Below are 18396 nucleotides of genomic sequence, written 5' to 3'. Positions count from 1 at the left end.
CTCGGTAAGAAAAAGCAAGGCCTCTCTCAAGGTCAAAGTGAACGGCGTTCAAGTTGGAGTTGAGTCCGCTTATGTTGCAGAAGGCCATAGTGAGTGTGGTAGGGGTTGCCTTATGATGCCTGCTCCGCTTGCCTCGAACAGTGGCGAGCGCAAAATTGATAAGTAAGCCCCATATGTCGTTAGTTTTTTTAATATTAATAGTTTTAGATATAGATTTTACGATATATCTTGATGAAACTGATTCAAATGAAAAATCAATAATGCATTTAGAAACATTATTATTGAATAATTTAGCTGCATCTAATGCAGATGATTTTACATGATATTTTATTAGGTAAGTTATTAAAAAATATTTCAAATAAATTTCCAACTTCTAATTCAGAATTTGTGTATCTACTACCTGTGTTCAATTTTACTGGTTTTGATAGGTTTTCCACAAACACTTCCAATAACATCCCATGTGGTCTTTATTCTATCATCGGAATTTGAGAATTTTGTTCTTTATGTATAAAGACTTAGCATAAATGCATACTGTTTTAAAAATTTTGGAATATTTATTGACGTATTCTAGAAAGGCTACGTTTCGATTGCACTGCTTCATACCATATAGGTCGTATAATTTATTTCTTCTTTTATATATACCAATAGTGGCCCAGTCACTAAGCTTTAATTTTGAATTATTATGAAATGATTTCATTTTAAATATTTTTATTAATATTAATTCAAAAAATGAATTATAAAGTTTATTTAGATCTAAATTAGATAGTTGACACGCCACAATATCTTTAAAACAATTTAATTTATTGGCCTTAATTGGCCTGTTTATAATTTTTTTTGGATGAATAATTTGAAAATGTGTCAATTGATGGTTTAATATTTCTGTGACCAAAGCTCACAGAAATATTAAACATTCTTTAATTAATTATTCTTTTTACAACGCTAGTGCGCCACCAACCTTGAGAACTAAGATTATCTATCTCTTGTGCCTGTAGTTACACTGGCGCAATCACCCAACCAACGCTAATACATAATACTAAGTATTGATGTTATTTATAGTTATTAGATTTTGATTTATATTTATTAAATACATTTCATCATTGCCCAGAAAAATGGTTAAGTCATATTTAGTGCGTCGTTGGTCTAGTGGCCATATAAGACCACATTTCCCGAGGTCCTGGGTTCAAGGGTATAGAATATTTGCAGTCAAGGACTTAAAGAACACGTAAAACCAGGTCGTTGTGAGATTGACGTCTCATTAGATTATGAGAGGGAACAACAGAACAGGGAGAGCACTTAAACTTCTATAATGTGATCTGTTGGCTAGACTTTCTTAGAAGGCTGTTGTGACGGAATTCATATTTAATATTATTCTACAGTTATAAGATATTTTTTTAAATTGTGTTCACTAAATTGCTCAGTATAGCGATAAGTTTTAAATTAGTAGTTTTGTTAACGACAGCGGCCGCTAAAGTCGAGCCATGCATAAGTAATGAACAGACGTTCCAATCTCGCGGTTTTACACTGTTTTGCAATTATTGCTCCTAGCACTTAAGCTGAAGTTTAGGTCATGAGCAAAAAAATAACTTCTATTCAAAAAGACTTAGTACTCATAAAAATATTTTTTAAGAAGATTACATGAAGGGAAACTAATCCTTTTTAAGCTAATTGATATGGATTTAATATGCTAATGGATATTTGCAGAAGCCGAGATGGCCCAGTGGTTAGAACGCGTGCATCTTAACCGATGATTTCGGATTCAAACCCAGGCAAGCATCACTGAATTTTCATGTGCTTAATTTTTGTTTATAATTCATCTCGTGCTCGGCGGCGAAGGAAAACATCGTGAGGAAACCTGCATGTGTCTAATTGTCACATATGTATTCCACCAACCCGCATTGGGGCAGCGTGGTGGAATATGCTCCATACCTTCTCCTCAAAGGGAGAGGAGGCCTTAGCCCAGCAGTGGGAAATTTAGAGGCTGTTAATGTAATGTAATATTTGCAGAAAAATATTGTTCATACATATATTCTACCGAAAAATGGCAATAATTAGGACAAATATGTTTGGTTTAAAGGGTGAGATAGTCAGTGTAACTAGAGGACAAGGCATATCATCTTAGTTGCCTAAATATGGGATGGGGTCGACACCTATCAGAAAAAAGAAAACAAAATACTATTAGAACAAAGGTGAAATATATAATAAGTGAATAAGCTAGGAAACAAGCGGAAAGATCATGTAATCAATTTTATAACAATACTAATTTGTAAGTCGATGCAATTAAAAATATTAATTTAGCTCCACCAAATAAAAATAAAACATGGTAAATATCCCGTTTTAAATACTGTTACTAAAAAATATTAATATATAAAAATCATTGCTAACTAGGCTTTTAAGAGTTGACATTAAAAATGGACCTACCCGTTGAGATAAAAAATGAATTTGCCCAAGTATCAGTAAATTTTATATGTTCTGATGTTTTGTTTATAATTTGCCGTTGGTTTTTGTTTGCCGAATAATATCTACGATACATTGCAATGTCAATGTCGCCTTAGGACATTATGATGGTGAACAATCCGCAAAGGTGAATTCTTTCCTGCGCTGTGTGGACAATTATTATTTCATCGACCACAACTTAACCATTCTTTACCATTTCCCATGTTTAATGAATCGTTCATTTATAAACTATAGACATACAATAACATATAGAAATCAAATAATTATACGAATACACATTTATATGCTGTAATAAGCTGATCTTGTAATAGATCCTCCAAGCAGGAACATTCTTACAGAAATGGAACTACATTAGAAGTAATTGTATTATTTTAGTGAATTTCAAGATATGTCATTTAGGATTAATTGATACAATTGTAAATTAATAATAAAATTAACTTACCTCCACCGTAGCTAACAATGAACTGTAGTATATTTGTATTATTCCTAGCTGCTGCTTGATGAGCCACGGTGCGCCCCCGCGTGTCGTGCACTGATAGACGAGAGGGTTCTGTCAAATACAAGCGCTTAAAATCTTCCACATTTCCGCTTTCAGCCGCCTGAAAGAAATATTATTATTAATTTATTACGAATGATTAGACTTTATTAAAAAAAAAAAAATTGTTGACACTCTATGAATGGAAAGCAAATTTGGGATTTATTTATTTATAATTCTTTGATAACTTTTCATACATAGCTCGTAGTTTAATCCCTGCACAAGAAAAAAGGCTCTTAATTCCACATTGAATAAACTACTAATGTACTAATGGGAATATAATAAAATAATATAAAATTAACATTTGAACAGAAAATCGTAAAAAGGTATCGTAAAAAAACTGTAAAAACTTGAAAAAATGTCTACGATTGGATCATTTTGTTCTATCTTGGCCATTACTGATACCTTTACTTATTTTAAATATGCTGGACCCAAAGCCAGATATACATAAGAATCGTATCAGTATAGAAAGGGTGGTCATAATAATATTTCCATGTATACACCGATCTCAATACTATTTACTTAGTGGTAGGGCTTTGTGCAAGCCCGTCTGAGTAGTTACCACCCACTCATCAGATATTTTACCGCCAAACAGCAGTACTTAGTATTGTTCCGGCTAGAAAGGCGAGTGAGCCAGTGTAACTGCAAGCACAAAAGACATAACATCTTAGTTCCCAAGGTTGGTGGTGCAAAGGCGGTGAAAGGAATGGTTAATATTTTCTACAGGGCCATTATCTATTGGTGGTGGTCACCACTTATCATCAGGTGGCTCCGCCTACATGTAACATAATATACTGGCTTTGTTGTTTTTGAGTGTCCTGTATTTAGCACTCGCAGTCACAAGGTTAGAATGTCAAACTTATTAAATTTTGTTATCTGTAACGTCTTTCAACAATTGTATGTTTTCCACAACAAAAGTAAGTACGAAGGCGTTAACGAGTTTTTCTTAAAAATTAATTATCCGCTATTTTAATTAATAAAGTAACAGGTATTTCATTTTTTATTTTAGTTTTATCTTTGATATTAAATTAGTTTAATCTTTGGTTATGATTTTGCATACTGTCTTTTTAAAGTATACATTTCAGTTGAGTTCTAGTGACTGTCCTGCAAAAAGGGACGACATATGCCGACGTCGTTCGACGTGAAGATTCTTTGATTAAGTTCTTTGACATAGATGATGCCACGACGCCGATGGAAGTTGCGTCGGCTATTGCGGAGGCGGGGGGATGTTCTGCGGAAAATGTCGAATCCATGCGAGATCACCATCACCACCTGAGGAGAGCTCCGTCGACCCACGAGCAGAGCACTGCACGGGAGGGACCGAGGATGCGTTATATCGGCACGATCCTGCAGCCTCTCAAAACCGTGCCGAGGACGGCCATTCCTATGGTTTTAATGGGCAGGAATCCCACATAACCTGGTTTCCCCCCGGTTAATAAAAGTTTCCAATGCGAGAAAAAAAAAGGTGATACTCAACTATATATATTTTGTATATTAATTCTTTTGCTGCGAAAGTTATTAAATCTTAACTTAACTCAAGCCTTTAAGATTTTTACTGTCGAGAGTGGGCTGAGAAAAGTTAGAAACACGTTAGAGTTGTTATTCCAGTCAGTTCAAAAGAGTTCAGCCAAATAAGGAGCTATGAATATGTATGTAGTTATGAAAAATATAAAAACATCATACTGTAATAATTATATACTTATTTCACTAAATGAAATTATTTTAACATCACATGCAATACTGCAACTCGATTTAAAATTAAACCACAGTAAAAAAATAATAGCCTCGAAATTTCGATTGACTTCCTCTAAATATAGCATTCGTGATATATTATATGATAACATATGACGTCAGTCAGTGTAAATATTGCACCATCCCTCGCAGTACTAAAATTTAATTTAATATTTAAACGCGATAGAGGAAACCTTAATATTACGTTTGACTTCATTTAAATGCGTAGTTCGTGTCATGTTTTCATGTAAACAAGAATATATTGACCAATATTACGATATTGGGTACACGTGTAAATATTCAATATGTAAAAAGGTATGAATATATTTTATGTTATGTAAGTATTTAATTATCATAATTGAGCCACAATTATTTATACCGTATTTCATGATCCTTAATTCATTCTTTATATTGGATTATTATATAACTATTAATAATGTCCAATATTAATAACCTAATCTAACCTCTAAGTCGTAAACTGTTGCTTGATTATAGTTACATCGGATATGTAATTACTGCAGCCGGTAATGTGTATCGTGAGAATTAGGTGAAGTCGGTTTTTTTTATTCTTTAGCAAGGTAACAATAGAAGTGTTTTTCCCTTCATAACAAATAATACCTCAACCCCTGGGGATCTTCTGCCAGCAATAATTGGTCAATTTACTGTGGTGAAAAAGCTAGGTATTAAAATGTAGAAAACATCAATTATATATATATTTATCAACATACTAATAATATATAACTTGCCGGGCAATAGAATCGTTTTATATAATAGTTTTGGTGCAAGTTTTGGCGTAAACACGTTGAGGAATTTCAATTGACACATTTAGACATACCTCAATAGGCAGATATTTAAATTCATTTCATTTCCTCTGACGAACGCTTGATTATGATATTTATTGCAAATTTAACACGAGTAAATTAAATTATGCTTTGAACCCAATGATTTGACCCCACTTTTAGACCTGCAGAATGCTTTTGACTGTGGGCCTCGTCAATATATCTGGTGGGCATTGCGATTCAAAGGTGTGCCCAGACTTGTACCGCAGTTCCGCTTCCGTGGTTAGAACTGTTGTTGGCGATACTGAGCTTTTGCCTAATCACTGTAGGGGTGAACCCCTAATAAGAACGGGCTAAGAGCCGAGCCCTGGTGAAACCAGCTCTTAGCCCGTTCTTATTCAACATAGTATTAGATGTTGTCTCGGCATCCAGGACCAGCTTCCATGGCTGATGATCTAAGCCGCTGACATAGCGCTTGTTAATGAGAGCTGGCTGTAGTTGGAGCGTAGGGTGAACTTATAGAAAGGTACGCTTGAGAACGGTGGTCTCCAAATAACACACCGTGTACATGGTTTGTGGGAGATCGGACTCTAGCACCATCCAAATAGGTCGTTTTGTGAACCAGCTGTTAAGTCGGAGAAGTTTAGGTATCTTGGATCCGTCCTGCACGAGTCCGGAAGCATTGATCGCGACGTTCAAGCCCTCACAAGTACTGTTTCGGCCAAATGGCGTGTGCTGTAACCGTAGAATACCACCCAAGCTAAAAGGTCTAATATACAAGAGCATCATCCGACCGGTTCTTCTATACGGAAGCGAGTGCCGGCCAGCGCTATCTCGGCATACTCAAGGGATTCACGTCACGGAGTTGAAAATGCTGAGGTGGACGTGCGGCGTAATACGGGCTGACCGCATACGCAACTCGTACATCCGAGGGAGTCCCGGGGTCCGTGACGCCCACTTATCAGAAATTGTAACGCCAAACAACAATACTATACTTAGTATTATCGTGTTCCGGTTTGAAGGTTAAGAGAGCCAGTCTACTACAGTTACAGGAGACATCTAAGTTCTCAACAGTGTTGAGTTGGTTTTTTAAAGCGTGGTTACTATTTCTTACGGTGCCACATTGGCACCGTAAGAAATATATGGGCGATGGTGACCACTTACCAACAGGTAGCATATTTTCCCGTCCAACTACCTATTTCATGAAAGAAAACTAAAGGTTTGGACGACGATCAAAAATCACTGCGATGTTTGCTGTGGGTCCAAGTATTCTTAGTAATCTAAGACATCATCAGAGAGGATTTAAAATAAAGGAAATGTATTTTTTTTAATATTATATCGTTTAGAAGTAGTGTGAAAATAATTCATAATAATTCATCGTTATTATAGTGATTTTTATATTTTTTTAAGAAAATAAATTTCATTTGTATTTTATATTGATTATTGCGTAGGCCACGTGATCAACACTCCATAAAATATTATGCAACACTCTATAATGTAGCCGATAATGTATTTTAATGATAAATAATAACGAATAAATAATCAATTGTTAATGCGGAGGTTCAAAAAGATGTTCGGAGAACCGCGCTATATGAAAGTTCTGGTAATTCCATGAGAATTCTTCCTTTTAAAAACTTAAGAAACTTATCTCTAAATAAAAAATCACGATTCATTCACTCTGAAAACACTTATATTCAAATATTTTAATTTAAAGTTTAACATTAATATGTAATACACATGACACTAATCTTAGTTTGTTGATGTATAACTACTCAGCTATACAGACGTATATATATACAGTAGGTATTAATCAATAATAATCAAGAATATGTATATAATACATACTTGAAGAACATCTTCAACGGGAAATGAGTGCAAACTTTTGTATACATTAGGTCCATAACAAAAAATTTTCAAAACTCTCAGATAAAACATTTTAAACTTTTTAAAGAGTGTGAAAATTTTCAAATGTCATTCATTGATATATTGAAAAGAACAAAACAGTCTTCATATTGTTTTTCCAAATTATTTACTTAATTAATTCCACTTATATATATTATTTTGGCATAAGGGCGAGTGACTCGCACCGCTACGTAATTTAAACTGAGAGATCAGAGATGTTACCATCCCTGGAACATCAGAAGCGAGTCCTTTTTTACATTTTATTGGAAATATACTTACTAATTGTTAAAGTAGGGTTTTATAATATTAACTAGATGAAAATCCGGCATCACTCGGGTAAAATAAATAAAACTAATAAATAAAAATATTTTACCTACCGTAATTGTAAACGAAATTTTTATTTGGAAGACATTTTCCGAATGCACCCATAAGCGTCAAAGATAGCCGCCCGTTGAAATGTCATTGAAATTCATGGATATCGAAATATCTCGATTAAATGGATTTTGCGGTTATATGTTATCAACTAAAAAATCATTATTTTTTTTAACGATCTATAATTGTGGATAAGTTTCGATTTGGTCTATCGTAGACTTGCACGAAATTGTTAATATAGATTTCTGATAATAAATTGACTATTTGGATAGAGACGTTTTGATTTAGATTTGGATTCCATAACAAGGCGGATTAAGAATAAGAATAGTGAACACTAACATCATTGTACATTGATTATATAAAATAAAAACAATGCAAATTGCCGTTTCTTCTAGCTGAAGGCTGCTTTCCGAAGAGCAGTTGATATATTAACGATTCAAAAATGATTTATTGTAAAGTTTACTTGAAAATACACTTAATATGATTTAAGTAAATATTACATTTCAATCAGCATCAAGTATAGTGTTTTATGACGTCCGTTAAGTTCTAATTTTACCAATTGCCCTACTTTTTGATGTGTTTATTTAGTTCATACTGAAACTATATCCGGGAAATCTGTTATCCGATACGAAAAAACAAAGCAATATAACTTAACTCTTTCAAATGTAACTACGATTCTTCTTTTAAAAAATCTTTGCCAACGTAAGCAATCCATAAAAGTAGCTACCCTGTAAGAAGTAAGTGGAACTCACTCCATTATTCTACTATTGTGGGTTGGTGCATATGCCAGACCATATTAACTTGGTGGTCGGGCTTTCTGTAAGCCCGCCTGGGTAGGTACCACCCACTCCTCTGATATTCTAACGTGAAACAGCAATACTTGGTGTTCTTATGTTTTGGTTTAAAGGGCGAGTGAAGTTCTAACTGCAGATACAAGGGATATAACATCTTAGCTCCTAAAGTAGCGTATTGGTGTGATGTTATCAATGGTTTATGTCTAAGGGTTTATGTCTAAAGTGGTGACACCTCACCAACAGGTGGCCTATATGGCCATGAGCATACTTAATACAAAAAAAAAGCAAAAAAAAAATTTAGAGGATAATAATAGATTTTGCATTAAAAGATATGGCTTCCACAGCACAATATGACTTTTAAGCCCGATAAAAACACACGAACGATTTATTTTGATGCTATTGTGATTGAAACTAATGAACTTTAGTAAAGATTTAGTTTAAATCCACTGAACTATGCGGCTCTCAGTGCCGTTATTTATTTGAATTTAATTTTTCGATTGTACCAAACAATTTGGGTTACTAGGGTTAACAATGCCCTTCCATATTGTGTTGCCTTTTAAGTCCCAAGGATTTGTACATACACAAGTATAACTCCGAAATTGCGAAAGTGATATATACAGTTTGTTTATTTAGATAAAGCATCGACCTACCTTCTTTGCGTTTAATTAGAATAAGGTACAGAACCCACTCGCGTAAGTAGCCAATATGGAAGTGATTGGGTGACTAAATCGTCTATAACCATAAGGCCTCACATTTTTTGTTCCTCGATAAGGTGACTGAGATAACTAATTCAACAAGGGAAAGTTTTCGTCTCGCTCATACACTCTAGTACGTTAACAGATCTTTGTTACAGGTATTCCGTTGGTTGCGTAAGTACGTATCAAGCAATACCAAACAAAGGTACCGTTATTTTTCTTTCTTTTATCTTATGGTTTTCCGGAGGATCCTCAGCGATCAAGCCACCTGCACATTTTTCTCGTCTTTCATCTGCGCATATTTTAATTGCGGTTTAATAAGGAGCAAAGCATTTTATTTAAAGAACAGTAGCAATGCCTGTGTTCTGAGAATTATTAATTGAACTACTATTCCCATGATGATACCTGAGCCGAAATGACCCAGGGGTTCCCACATGTGAATCTTCATCGCAAGGAAAGAAACCCGCATTTGTCAGACGTGAATCTGCTACATGTGCAACCACTAAACCACATTTGACCACCGTGGAATAAGTTTCTAATCTTCACCTCGATTGGAGAGTTACTTGCACTGTTATGTTACTTTTTTTTACCTAACTCACCAGATTTTTTTTGTGAGTCATGAATTATCCTAAATATAATATTTTTTTTTATATATTTCGATTCAATTTTTAATTCATTTTTCGTGTTTCCTCGTTGTAAAATATACTGCGTTCGACATATAGACGATAGATAAAATTATATGAGAACTAGCTGTTACCCGCGACTTCGCTCGCGTAAAATATGAATATATTTACAAATTAGCTTATAATATTAAGTTAATGCAAGACCTCTTTGTATACCACATTGGTGTGTAATTCAGCCCCTAGGGTAGAATATCCAGAAACGCTTAAATGCGAATCATCACATTTTTAATCGGTAGCCCAAAAATAAAGTTTCCTGCTTCTAACTTCAAAAATGACGGAATTCCAGACTATCCTATATACGAAATGTCACCCCTATTTCCCTCCTTAGGCGTAAAATATCCAAAAACGGTTAAATGCGAATCAACTCATTTTTAATCGGTAGCCAAAAAGTTAAATTTCAAACTTCTAACTTTATAAATAACAGACTTCCAGACTAACCTGTATATGAATGTAGGGGTTATTTTTCCCTTTAGGCTTAAAATATCAAGAAACGCTTAAATACGTATGTACTCATTTTTAATCAGTATCCCAAAAAAAAGTTATACATTTTTTAATTTAAAAAAGGAAGGACTTCCATAAAAACTTTCATTCCTTATTTCACCTCCCTCAGAGATAGAATATAAAAAATACGTATTTACTCATTTTAATCAGTGTCACAAAAATAAAGTTTTATGTTTTTAACTTAAAAAATGATTGATTCTCATAAAAGTTTTCAATCCTTATTTCAACCCCTTAGAGGTAGAATATCAAAAAACGCTTGAATACGTTTTTACTCATTTGTAATCAGTAAAATAAAAATTAAATGCCATGCTTCTAACTTAACTTCAAAACTTTAACTTCAAAAATGACAGGCTTCCAGACTAATCTGTATAAGAAATGTCAACCCCTATTAAACCCCTTAGAGTCTACCTCCTCATATCCAGAAACACTTAAATACACGCGTATTTACTCATTTTTAATCAGTATCCCAAAAATAAAGCTTCATATTTTTAACTTAAAAAAAGACTGACTCCCATAAAAACTTTCAACCCTTTTTTCACCCCCTTAGTGGTAGATGATCTAGATACGCTTAAATACGTATCTACTCCTTTTCAATCAGTATCCCAAAAATAAAGTTTCATATTTCTAACTGAAAAAATAACGGACTTCCATACAAACGTTCAACCCCTATTTCATCCCTTTAGGGGTAGAATTTCCAAAATTCGTTCTTTAGTGGGTGTCATGATATGTTAGTTTATAAGTGTACATATAAGTTTTATGCTTCTAGTTCTAAAAATAACAATACTTTCAACAACTTATAACCATCTTCATTTCTTCCCCCTTTTCAGTCCTTTACAGCCCTTTTTTTCCAAATAAAAAGTGTCCTCTCTCAGGCTCTAGACTATTTGTGTACCAAATTTCATTTAAATCAGTCCAGTAGTTTTGGCATGAAAGCGAGACAGACAGACAGAGTTACTTTCGCATTTATAATATTAAACTAATAGTATGGATTAGTATGGATATAGAGAAAAATAATACATTTACACACTTCAATTTATGTACATTATGGATTTTATATAGGATTATAAAGCTTTTAATATTAATGAAGGAATATTCTATGATCTTCGATAATATTATCTCATATACGTATATAATACCTAACAATTAATCTATACTAATATTATAAATGAAAAAGAAACCCTGTATGTCTGTTGCTCTTTTACGGCCAAACTCCTGAACCGAATTTGATGAAAATTGGTATGAAAGCAGATTGAGCTCCAAGGAAGGACATAGAGTACTTTTTATGCCTATCACTTAAAACATGAACGAAGCTGTGGGCGACAACTATTTACATATAAAATAATGAATCTATTATGAAGGGATTATATAAATAATCCCTTCATAATAGATTTATATAAATAAATCATAATGAATGATTGGGGCTAATGATATTAAATCATTAAATTATGTCTCTATTATGTTGAGATACAAATTTTATTCGATCGTTGACATATAACATTTAATTTTAAAATAACAACATTTTTTAATAAATTATATTAAGTGAAGCTACCACAGGTTCGGAATGCAGATTCTATCGAGAAGAACCGGCAAGAGACTCTGTAGTTACTCTTTTTCAACATTTAAAATTATGCGAAAAATATTATTATAGTTTCAGCCGTGAATAATATAGGAAACTTATCCAATACGACTTTATGTGATTATCCGAATAAATGGAAATGTGAACAGGAATTTTAAATTAATACTATGTTTAAAGATACTTCCCATGTAAACGTTCGTTTTTATTTAACAAGGAATCACACTTTGGACGCTAAATGGCTTTAGTAAACACCAATATAAATATTTACTGAAAATTTTAACATCGATAAAAGCATCTATTTAAAACTATTAAAGGATGATGTTATAGAGATTTTTTTAGTGTCTTTAAGACTTGCGTTATATAAAAAATAGTGCTTCAAAGTCCGTTAGACTTTCTCCTAGTCAGTGAATTAGTCGACATTAGGCATTTGTTTTGGAAATAATTTACAATTATCAATATGTATTTCATATTATTAAGTCCGGCTAGATTTAATAAACGTATTCGAATGAAAAAATATTTTAAGGTTCCGTACAAGTTAATATAGAACCCTTACAAGATCACTTTGTTGTTCGTCAGCCGGCCTGTCTGTCTGTCATGACTCTAACTCTCAGGAATGCGTATTTAAATGAATACCAAATACTGGGGCCTACGATCCCTTGGCGCTGTAAAAAAGCCAACCCTTAAGCCAAGCCAATCAGAAGATATGGCCGTTTATGTCATATTTCCCATACATTCAATCGAAACCTACAAGCTACGTCCCCTTGACCCAGAATCATAAAATTTTGCAAGAAGCTACATCTTGTAATGCAATTATAGGAAACAGTGTCTGTTTGTCTGCCTGTCGAAATTATTTTACTCATAAGGTGGTACGGAACCCTCAGTCTGCGAGTCCGACTTGCACTTGCTCCTTTTTTAATATAAATAATGATTTCACATATTTTTTACATATCAATCTACGTGTCAAAATATTTAGCCATCAGTTATTGAGTATAAAGCACCTCAATCATTAGAATTGACGTGGAGTGTTAATTTACTAACACACACATTACGTAGAATAGGCAAGACTTAGATTATATAGGTTGATGTTGAAACTTATGTCAACGAAGCTTGGAAGAAGATGACAAATAAATTCAACATGAATATTTTTATGCCTTAAGATATTTTATTTCTTAAAAAGGAAAACCTATTTTTTTATAATATTGCATGAAAAAAATATAATAATATGAACCACAGAGGGATCTAAAATACCTAATCAGTAACGGAGATACTTATAAGTCGAATTGAAGAAGATTGATACTATAGTAGAATTAAAAATTTATATAATAATCCCTAACTAATGATAATTGGAAATTAACAAAATTCAATAAAATTACGAGGTCATTAACTTAATTTACAATGCTTGATACTTGGTGCAATTTTTTTTAAGACATTGATAGTCATTTTATTTTGTACCATATACACCGTACCATCACCGTACCATCTACTCATGAGATAATCTACCGCCAAACGGCAGTACTCAGTATTGTTGTGTTCCGGTTTGAACAACGTGTGAGCCAGTATGTGACTACAGGTACGGGGGACAGAACATCTTAGTTCCCAAGGTTGGAGATACAATGTAAGGAATGGTTAATATTTCTTACAGCGTCATTTTCTATGGGCCGTGGTAACCACTTACCAGCAGGTGCTCTACTACTAAAATGAAACAAAAATAATTGTTTTATATTTAGAATTAAAACATTCTGGTAAAACAATTTCACGGAATTAAAAATAACAATTTGTAAAATTCGTTGAATTTACGTGATTACAAAGAAGAACAACCTTATGAAATAACATTTTTTACTAAAAAAACGTGCCCAAAACGCGCTTCATCGTATGTTTATTGATTTAGCAGTAAGGTACAAATAATAAATAATTAAATAATTGTGGAATAAAACTAAAATAACATATTTTCGTCAAAATAAATGAATTGCACTAATGAAAACATACCGAATGACCTGAAACTCGAGGAGTTTAGTAAATATCGAAGGTCCACTGAGCAGTAACTTCTCTATCTTCAAAATCACGAAACTCAATTATAATATTGACGTCCGAATAACATCATATACGCAAAGTTTCAAAACGATGACACTAATTATAATACGATTAAAAACTCCTTCTCAGTCATAACTGTAACATATACATATTTACTCTTTATTATTATTAATATATAAATGAAGATTATTACATAAAGCGAAAAATACGTTTAAGAACTGACCTCGTTTAACTTGGTGGGCGTTAAGGGTATACTCGATATTGTATTAGCTCGTCTAAACAGAAACATTCTTCGATCGGGCAATAAAAACGTAACTCCATATTACGATAATATCCATTTGAATATGGGAGCATAATGATGGCAGCAATATAGTCTGAGCCACGATTGAGTGCTTTTTATCTTGTAATCATAAAATAACATTAACCCATTACCAATGTTAGCAAATTGTGTACTAACATCATGAACAGGTAATAGCACTATATTAAAATAAATATTCAACTATAACCTATTTCAATGAATAACTAGGTCACACTTTATTTGCAATCCCTACAACTACGACCACATCCGTTCTCTGATGCTGTCATGCAGAGTGCCTTATTATATTGGAATAGATTGCGCTGTTCCATAGTTGCAGACCGTATGTCTAAATGGGTTTCAGAATTACTTCATATATAAGTTGATAACAATGCCATGTGATTTGGTCGATATGTATGGCTAAAACACGTGAGTTTTAACCGCAGATTGAGAGTTGATCTCGGTTTATAAAACAAAACGTGTCGAATTATGTTAGTAGCGTGTGTGTGGTATAACCTCCAAAGCCTTAAGATGAGAGGTTGCCTTTGTATAACAGTGATGTATTAACTCTTCTTCCTAAAGATTCAGGTAAACGAATAAGACATAAAATGATGATGAAAGAAATATTATTCGTTTAATTAGGATATTTGAGGCTATATGTGTTATAAGATATTGTTTTTTTTTCTCATTTGTTAACTAGTACAACGGTTCTCGATATGCATGACAAGCATCTACTCTGATTTCATACTTTGGCTGCGATAGATCTAAGAAAGATATTATTCAAGAAAATTTGAATTATATACAAAATCTTTTTTTAAGAGATATCATGTTCTATTGTTTTTAAACGTAGGCCTTGTGTACGAGTATTTATGTTATATACGTGTCTAACATTATAGTTAGGTTTTACCCGCGAACATGCTTTTTTTATTATAATAGCAAACGTTTCGATAATAAAACTTATTTATTAAGTGTTTCTTATTAATAATAATAGTTATTAATTATCAAAAAAATATTACATCACCGATTCGAAAAGAAATAATTCAGACATGTGAAAAACTGAAACAGATCAAATTTATCTTCACTTCTTTTAATAGACAAATGTCTTTCTTGTCCGTTTTTGACATACATTCCTTATAATTTAATTTAATTTAATTTAATTTATTTCATTAATATTCTTTTATATACTTTGATTATCTACTTAGTTATTATTATTTAATTTTATTTTTCTTTTTTTATGGTATCGGTAGGCGGACGAGGAAATGAGCCACTTGATGGTAAGTGGTCACCACCGCCCATAGACAATGGTGCTGTAAGAACTATTAACCATTCCTTACATCACCAATGCGCCACTAACCTTAGGAACTAAGATGTTATATCCCTTGTGCCTGTAGTTACACTGGCTCACTCACCCTTCAAACCGGAACACAATAATACTGAGTTATGCTGCTTGGTGGTAGAATATCTGATGAGTGGTTGATACCTACCCACACAGGCACAACGCCCTACCACCAAGTTAATCTTATTAGATTTACTCCATGTTTTAACGTAACAGTGGAAACTTTGTTGGCTTATGTTAGACTTATTTTGGTATCAAATGTTTGTGTGCTATACTATAATGTATGTTTCTCCAAAACAAAATAATTTCAACGTGAAACTTAACTTAAGGTTGAAATCAACTCGGTACATAATACTCATACGGTTAGCTTTTAGTTCATCAACTGGTAATATTATGTAACCATATTTGACACGAATATATCATAACTAGATTTTTATAACTCTATACGTGTGATAGTGAGGGAATCTTATGTTAGTACATTTAGTTTTATTTCGTTGATTAAACAAACTTTTTAAGTACCGCGGTGATTTAAAAGTTTTTCTAGCGTACATGCTTTAAGTCTGTAAAGTAAGAATCAGAACTTTTTTACACGTGTTATATGTCACGTGTATTGCATAAATATATCGGAGAATTGTCTAGAGTAGAGTGAGTAATCTTCCGATTACAAATAATAGGAATAGCGTCAAACATTAATATTTTTATTTATTTACATAAAAATTATTAACACTCCACGTGGTCATGATTTACATTTTATACAATATTTTACATTTTTATTTAATTCAAATATTGATTTATTTATATAAAGAATAATACCTCGAATAAAAAAACATGATCATTTCAAAAATAATTAGAAATTATTTTAAAATATTGATTTAAACTTTTAAAATTAATTAAATAATTAGAATCATGGAAAAAAGCGATTTTATATTATATATTAAACAAATTATTAAGGCCCTAACGGGTAAATAGAAAGTTCTGCCGCGATTATTATTCTTTATTTTAAATGCCCTAACAACAATCCAGTCATCACAGCACTATACCCAAGCCCAGCTGCAAAAATTTGGATCTTAAATAGACCACAGCGTGATAACTGCGTGAACCGGAATAGATGTTTACCAACCTTGCAAAAAAAAACCACTTTGATTGTGGGGTACGTTTACATCAGATCCATATATTCATTTTTACTTGTCTATAATTTTAGAAAAAAAGGTTGACTAGTGAAGCGTTTTAATATCAATTTCAAACAATTTCCGTGACTATATAAATTTTAAACAGCTTTATTTTTTTTTAATTAATTCTATAAAAAAAATTAAAAAAATTTAAGTCAATCAAATAAATTAAATCTTGCTAACATTCAAATTCCACATGTTGAACGTAACAGCCAGTGCCAGGTACGTAAATCAAAATCCAAATAAATATCGAAAGAAAAATAAAAGACTTAAGAAAGTTAACAAAATATGTCCAAGCCATCCTTGAAAAGGATGTCAGATTAAAAAATACTAAATTTATTAATAATGGAAAACAACTTACCTTGATATAAGTAATAGCAGTATCTATCAAGCAGATGGCTAATGCTCTACCTGTTACTGGTGAATGGACAAAATTTGACTTAAAGAAAATACAACGTACTATAAAAAATATGACAAAGTATAAAAAATATCACCCTTGCTCATGTATTCAACGCATAACACGTCATGGAAAAGATGAAGGAAAATACTTTCTTGATATTGTCAATCTTCATAATAAGCAAATATTTATGATGGAGGAATAGGAATTCTCGCATTGTGGTTACAGTGAGTGTACTCCTACACATATCTATAGCATCGATGTTACATAAAACTGTAGTATACAATGGTAGACATAAAAAAACAAACAAAACAAAACTAAAGTAAAACTAAACTGTAGTTGACATTATTAGACTTAAAAAAAATAATAAAATATAGATAAATAAAAATTGACAGACAAAAAAACACCTTTAAATCATGTATACTATTTTTAAAATAAGAACTACATACTAATGCTTGAAAATTACGAGCTGAATATTTTAACAACACAAACATTTGTTCCAACTTTTTTGGTGTCGATCTTAGCAAACTACTCCCATTGGAATACTGTTGTTAGTTTGCATTGTACTGCCTTGTTAATAAAGTAGCTAATTATAGGGCTGTAGATTCCGAGGTCCTGGGTTAACACCCCTGGTCGGGCCGATATAAAGTTATTGGGTGTTTTTATAGAAAAAATCCAAGTAAGATTATAAGTATCCTAGACTCTGAAGGCACGTAAAGTCATTGTTCCTGCACCTGAACTCTTTCAGTCCTGTCAGATTTGTCATCCCATCGGATTACGAGTATGAGGGAATAGAGAGTGCACCTGTGTTTACCCACACACTTGTAAATTGCAATATGCGTCGTGGCTGGCCTCCCTGAGATTAACCGCCGTTACAATAATCGGTCAGGAAGACATAATTGATAGTTTTATTGATATTTAGCCATACTGGTTGTTACGCTGGTAAAATGGTGATTATAACCCATCACCAGACTTTTCAACTCTAAAAACTTACTACTTAACAGAAAATAAGCTTTGCATTAATAACTTTATTTTAACGTGATAGATTTTGTAAAACCGTCATCAACATCCTCCTGTCGTTATCCCAATTTTATTTGGTGTCGGCGCGGCTGTTTTCTTCTTCCATACTTCTCTGTTTGACGTCAT

General features: G+C 32.8%; 1 protein-coding gene across 1 annotated transcript in view; it reads right to left on the bottom strand.

The window, feature by feature from the left end:
- Nucleotides 1–18396, bottom strand: part of LOC125075837 (transient receptor potential cation channel subfamily A member 1) — a 47915-nt gene that overhangs the window by 13887 nt on the left and 15632 nt on the right. Inside the window, exon 3 of the mRNA XM_047687631.1 lies at nucleotides 2897–3053. Coding sequence (XP_047543587.1) covers nucleotides 2897–3053 — 157 coding nt within the window. The remainder of the gene's footprint in view (nucleotides 1–2896; nucleotides 3054–18396) is intronic.

This window comes from Vanessa atalanta, chromosome Z (assembly GCF_905147765.1).
Source record: "Vanessa atalanta chromosome Z, ilVanAtal1.2, whole genome shotgun sequence".
Classification (NCBI taxonomy): Eukaryota; Metazoa; Arthropoda; class Insecta; order Lepidoptera; family Nymphalidae; genus Vanessa; species Vanessa atalanta.
Note: the sequence above shows the minus strand (reverse complement) of the source record. Positions and strands in the feature narration are given on the sequence as shown.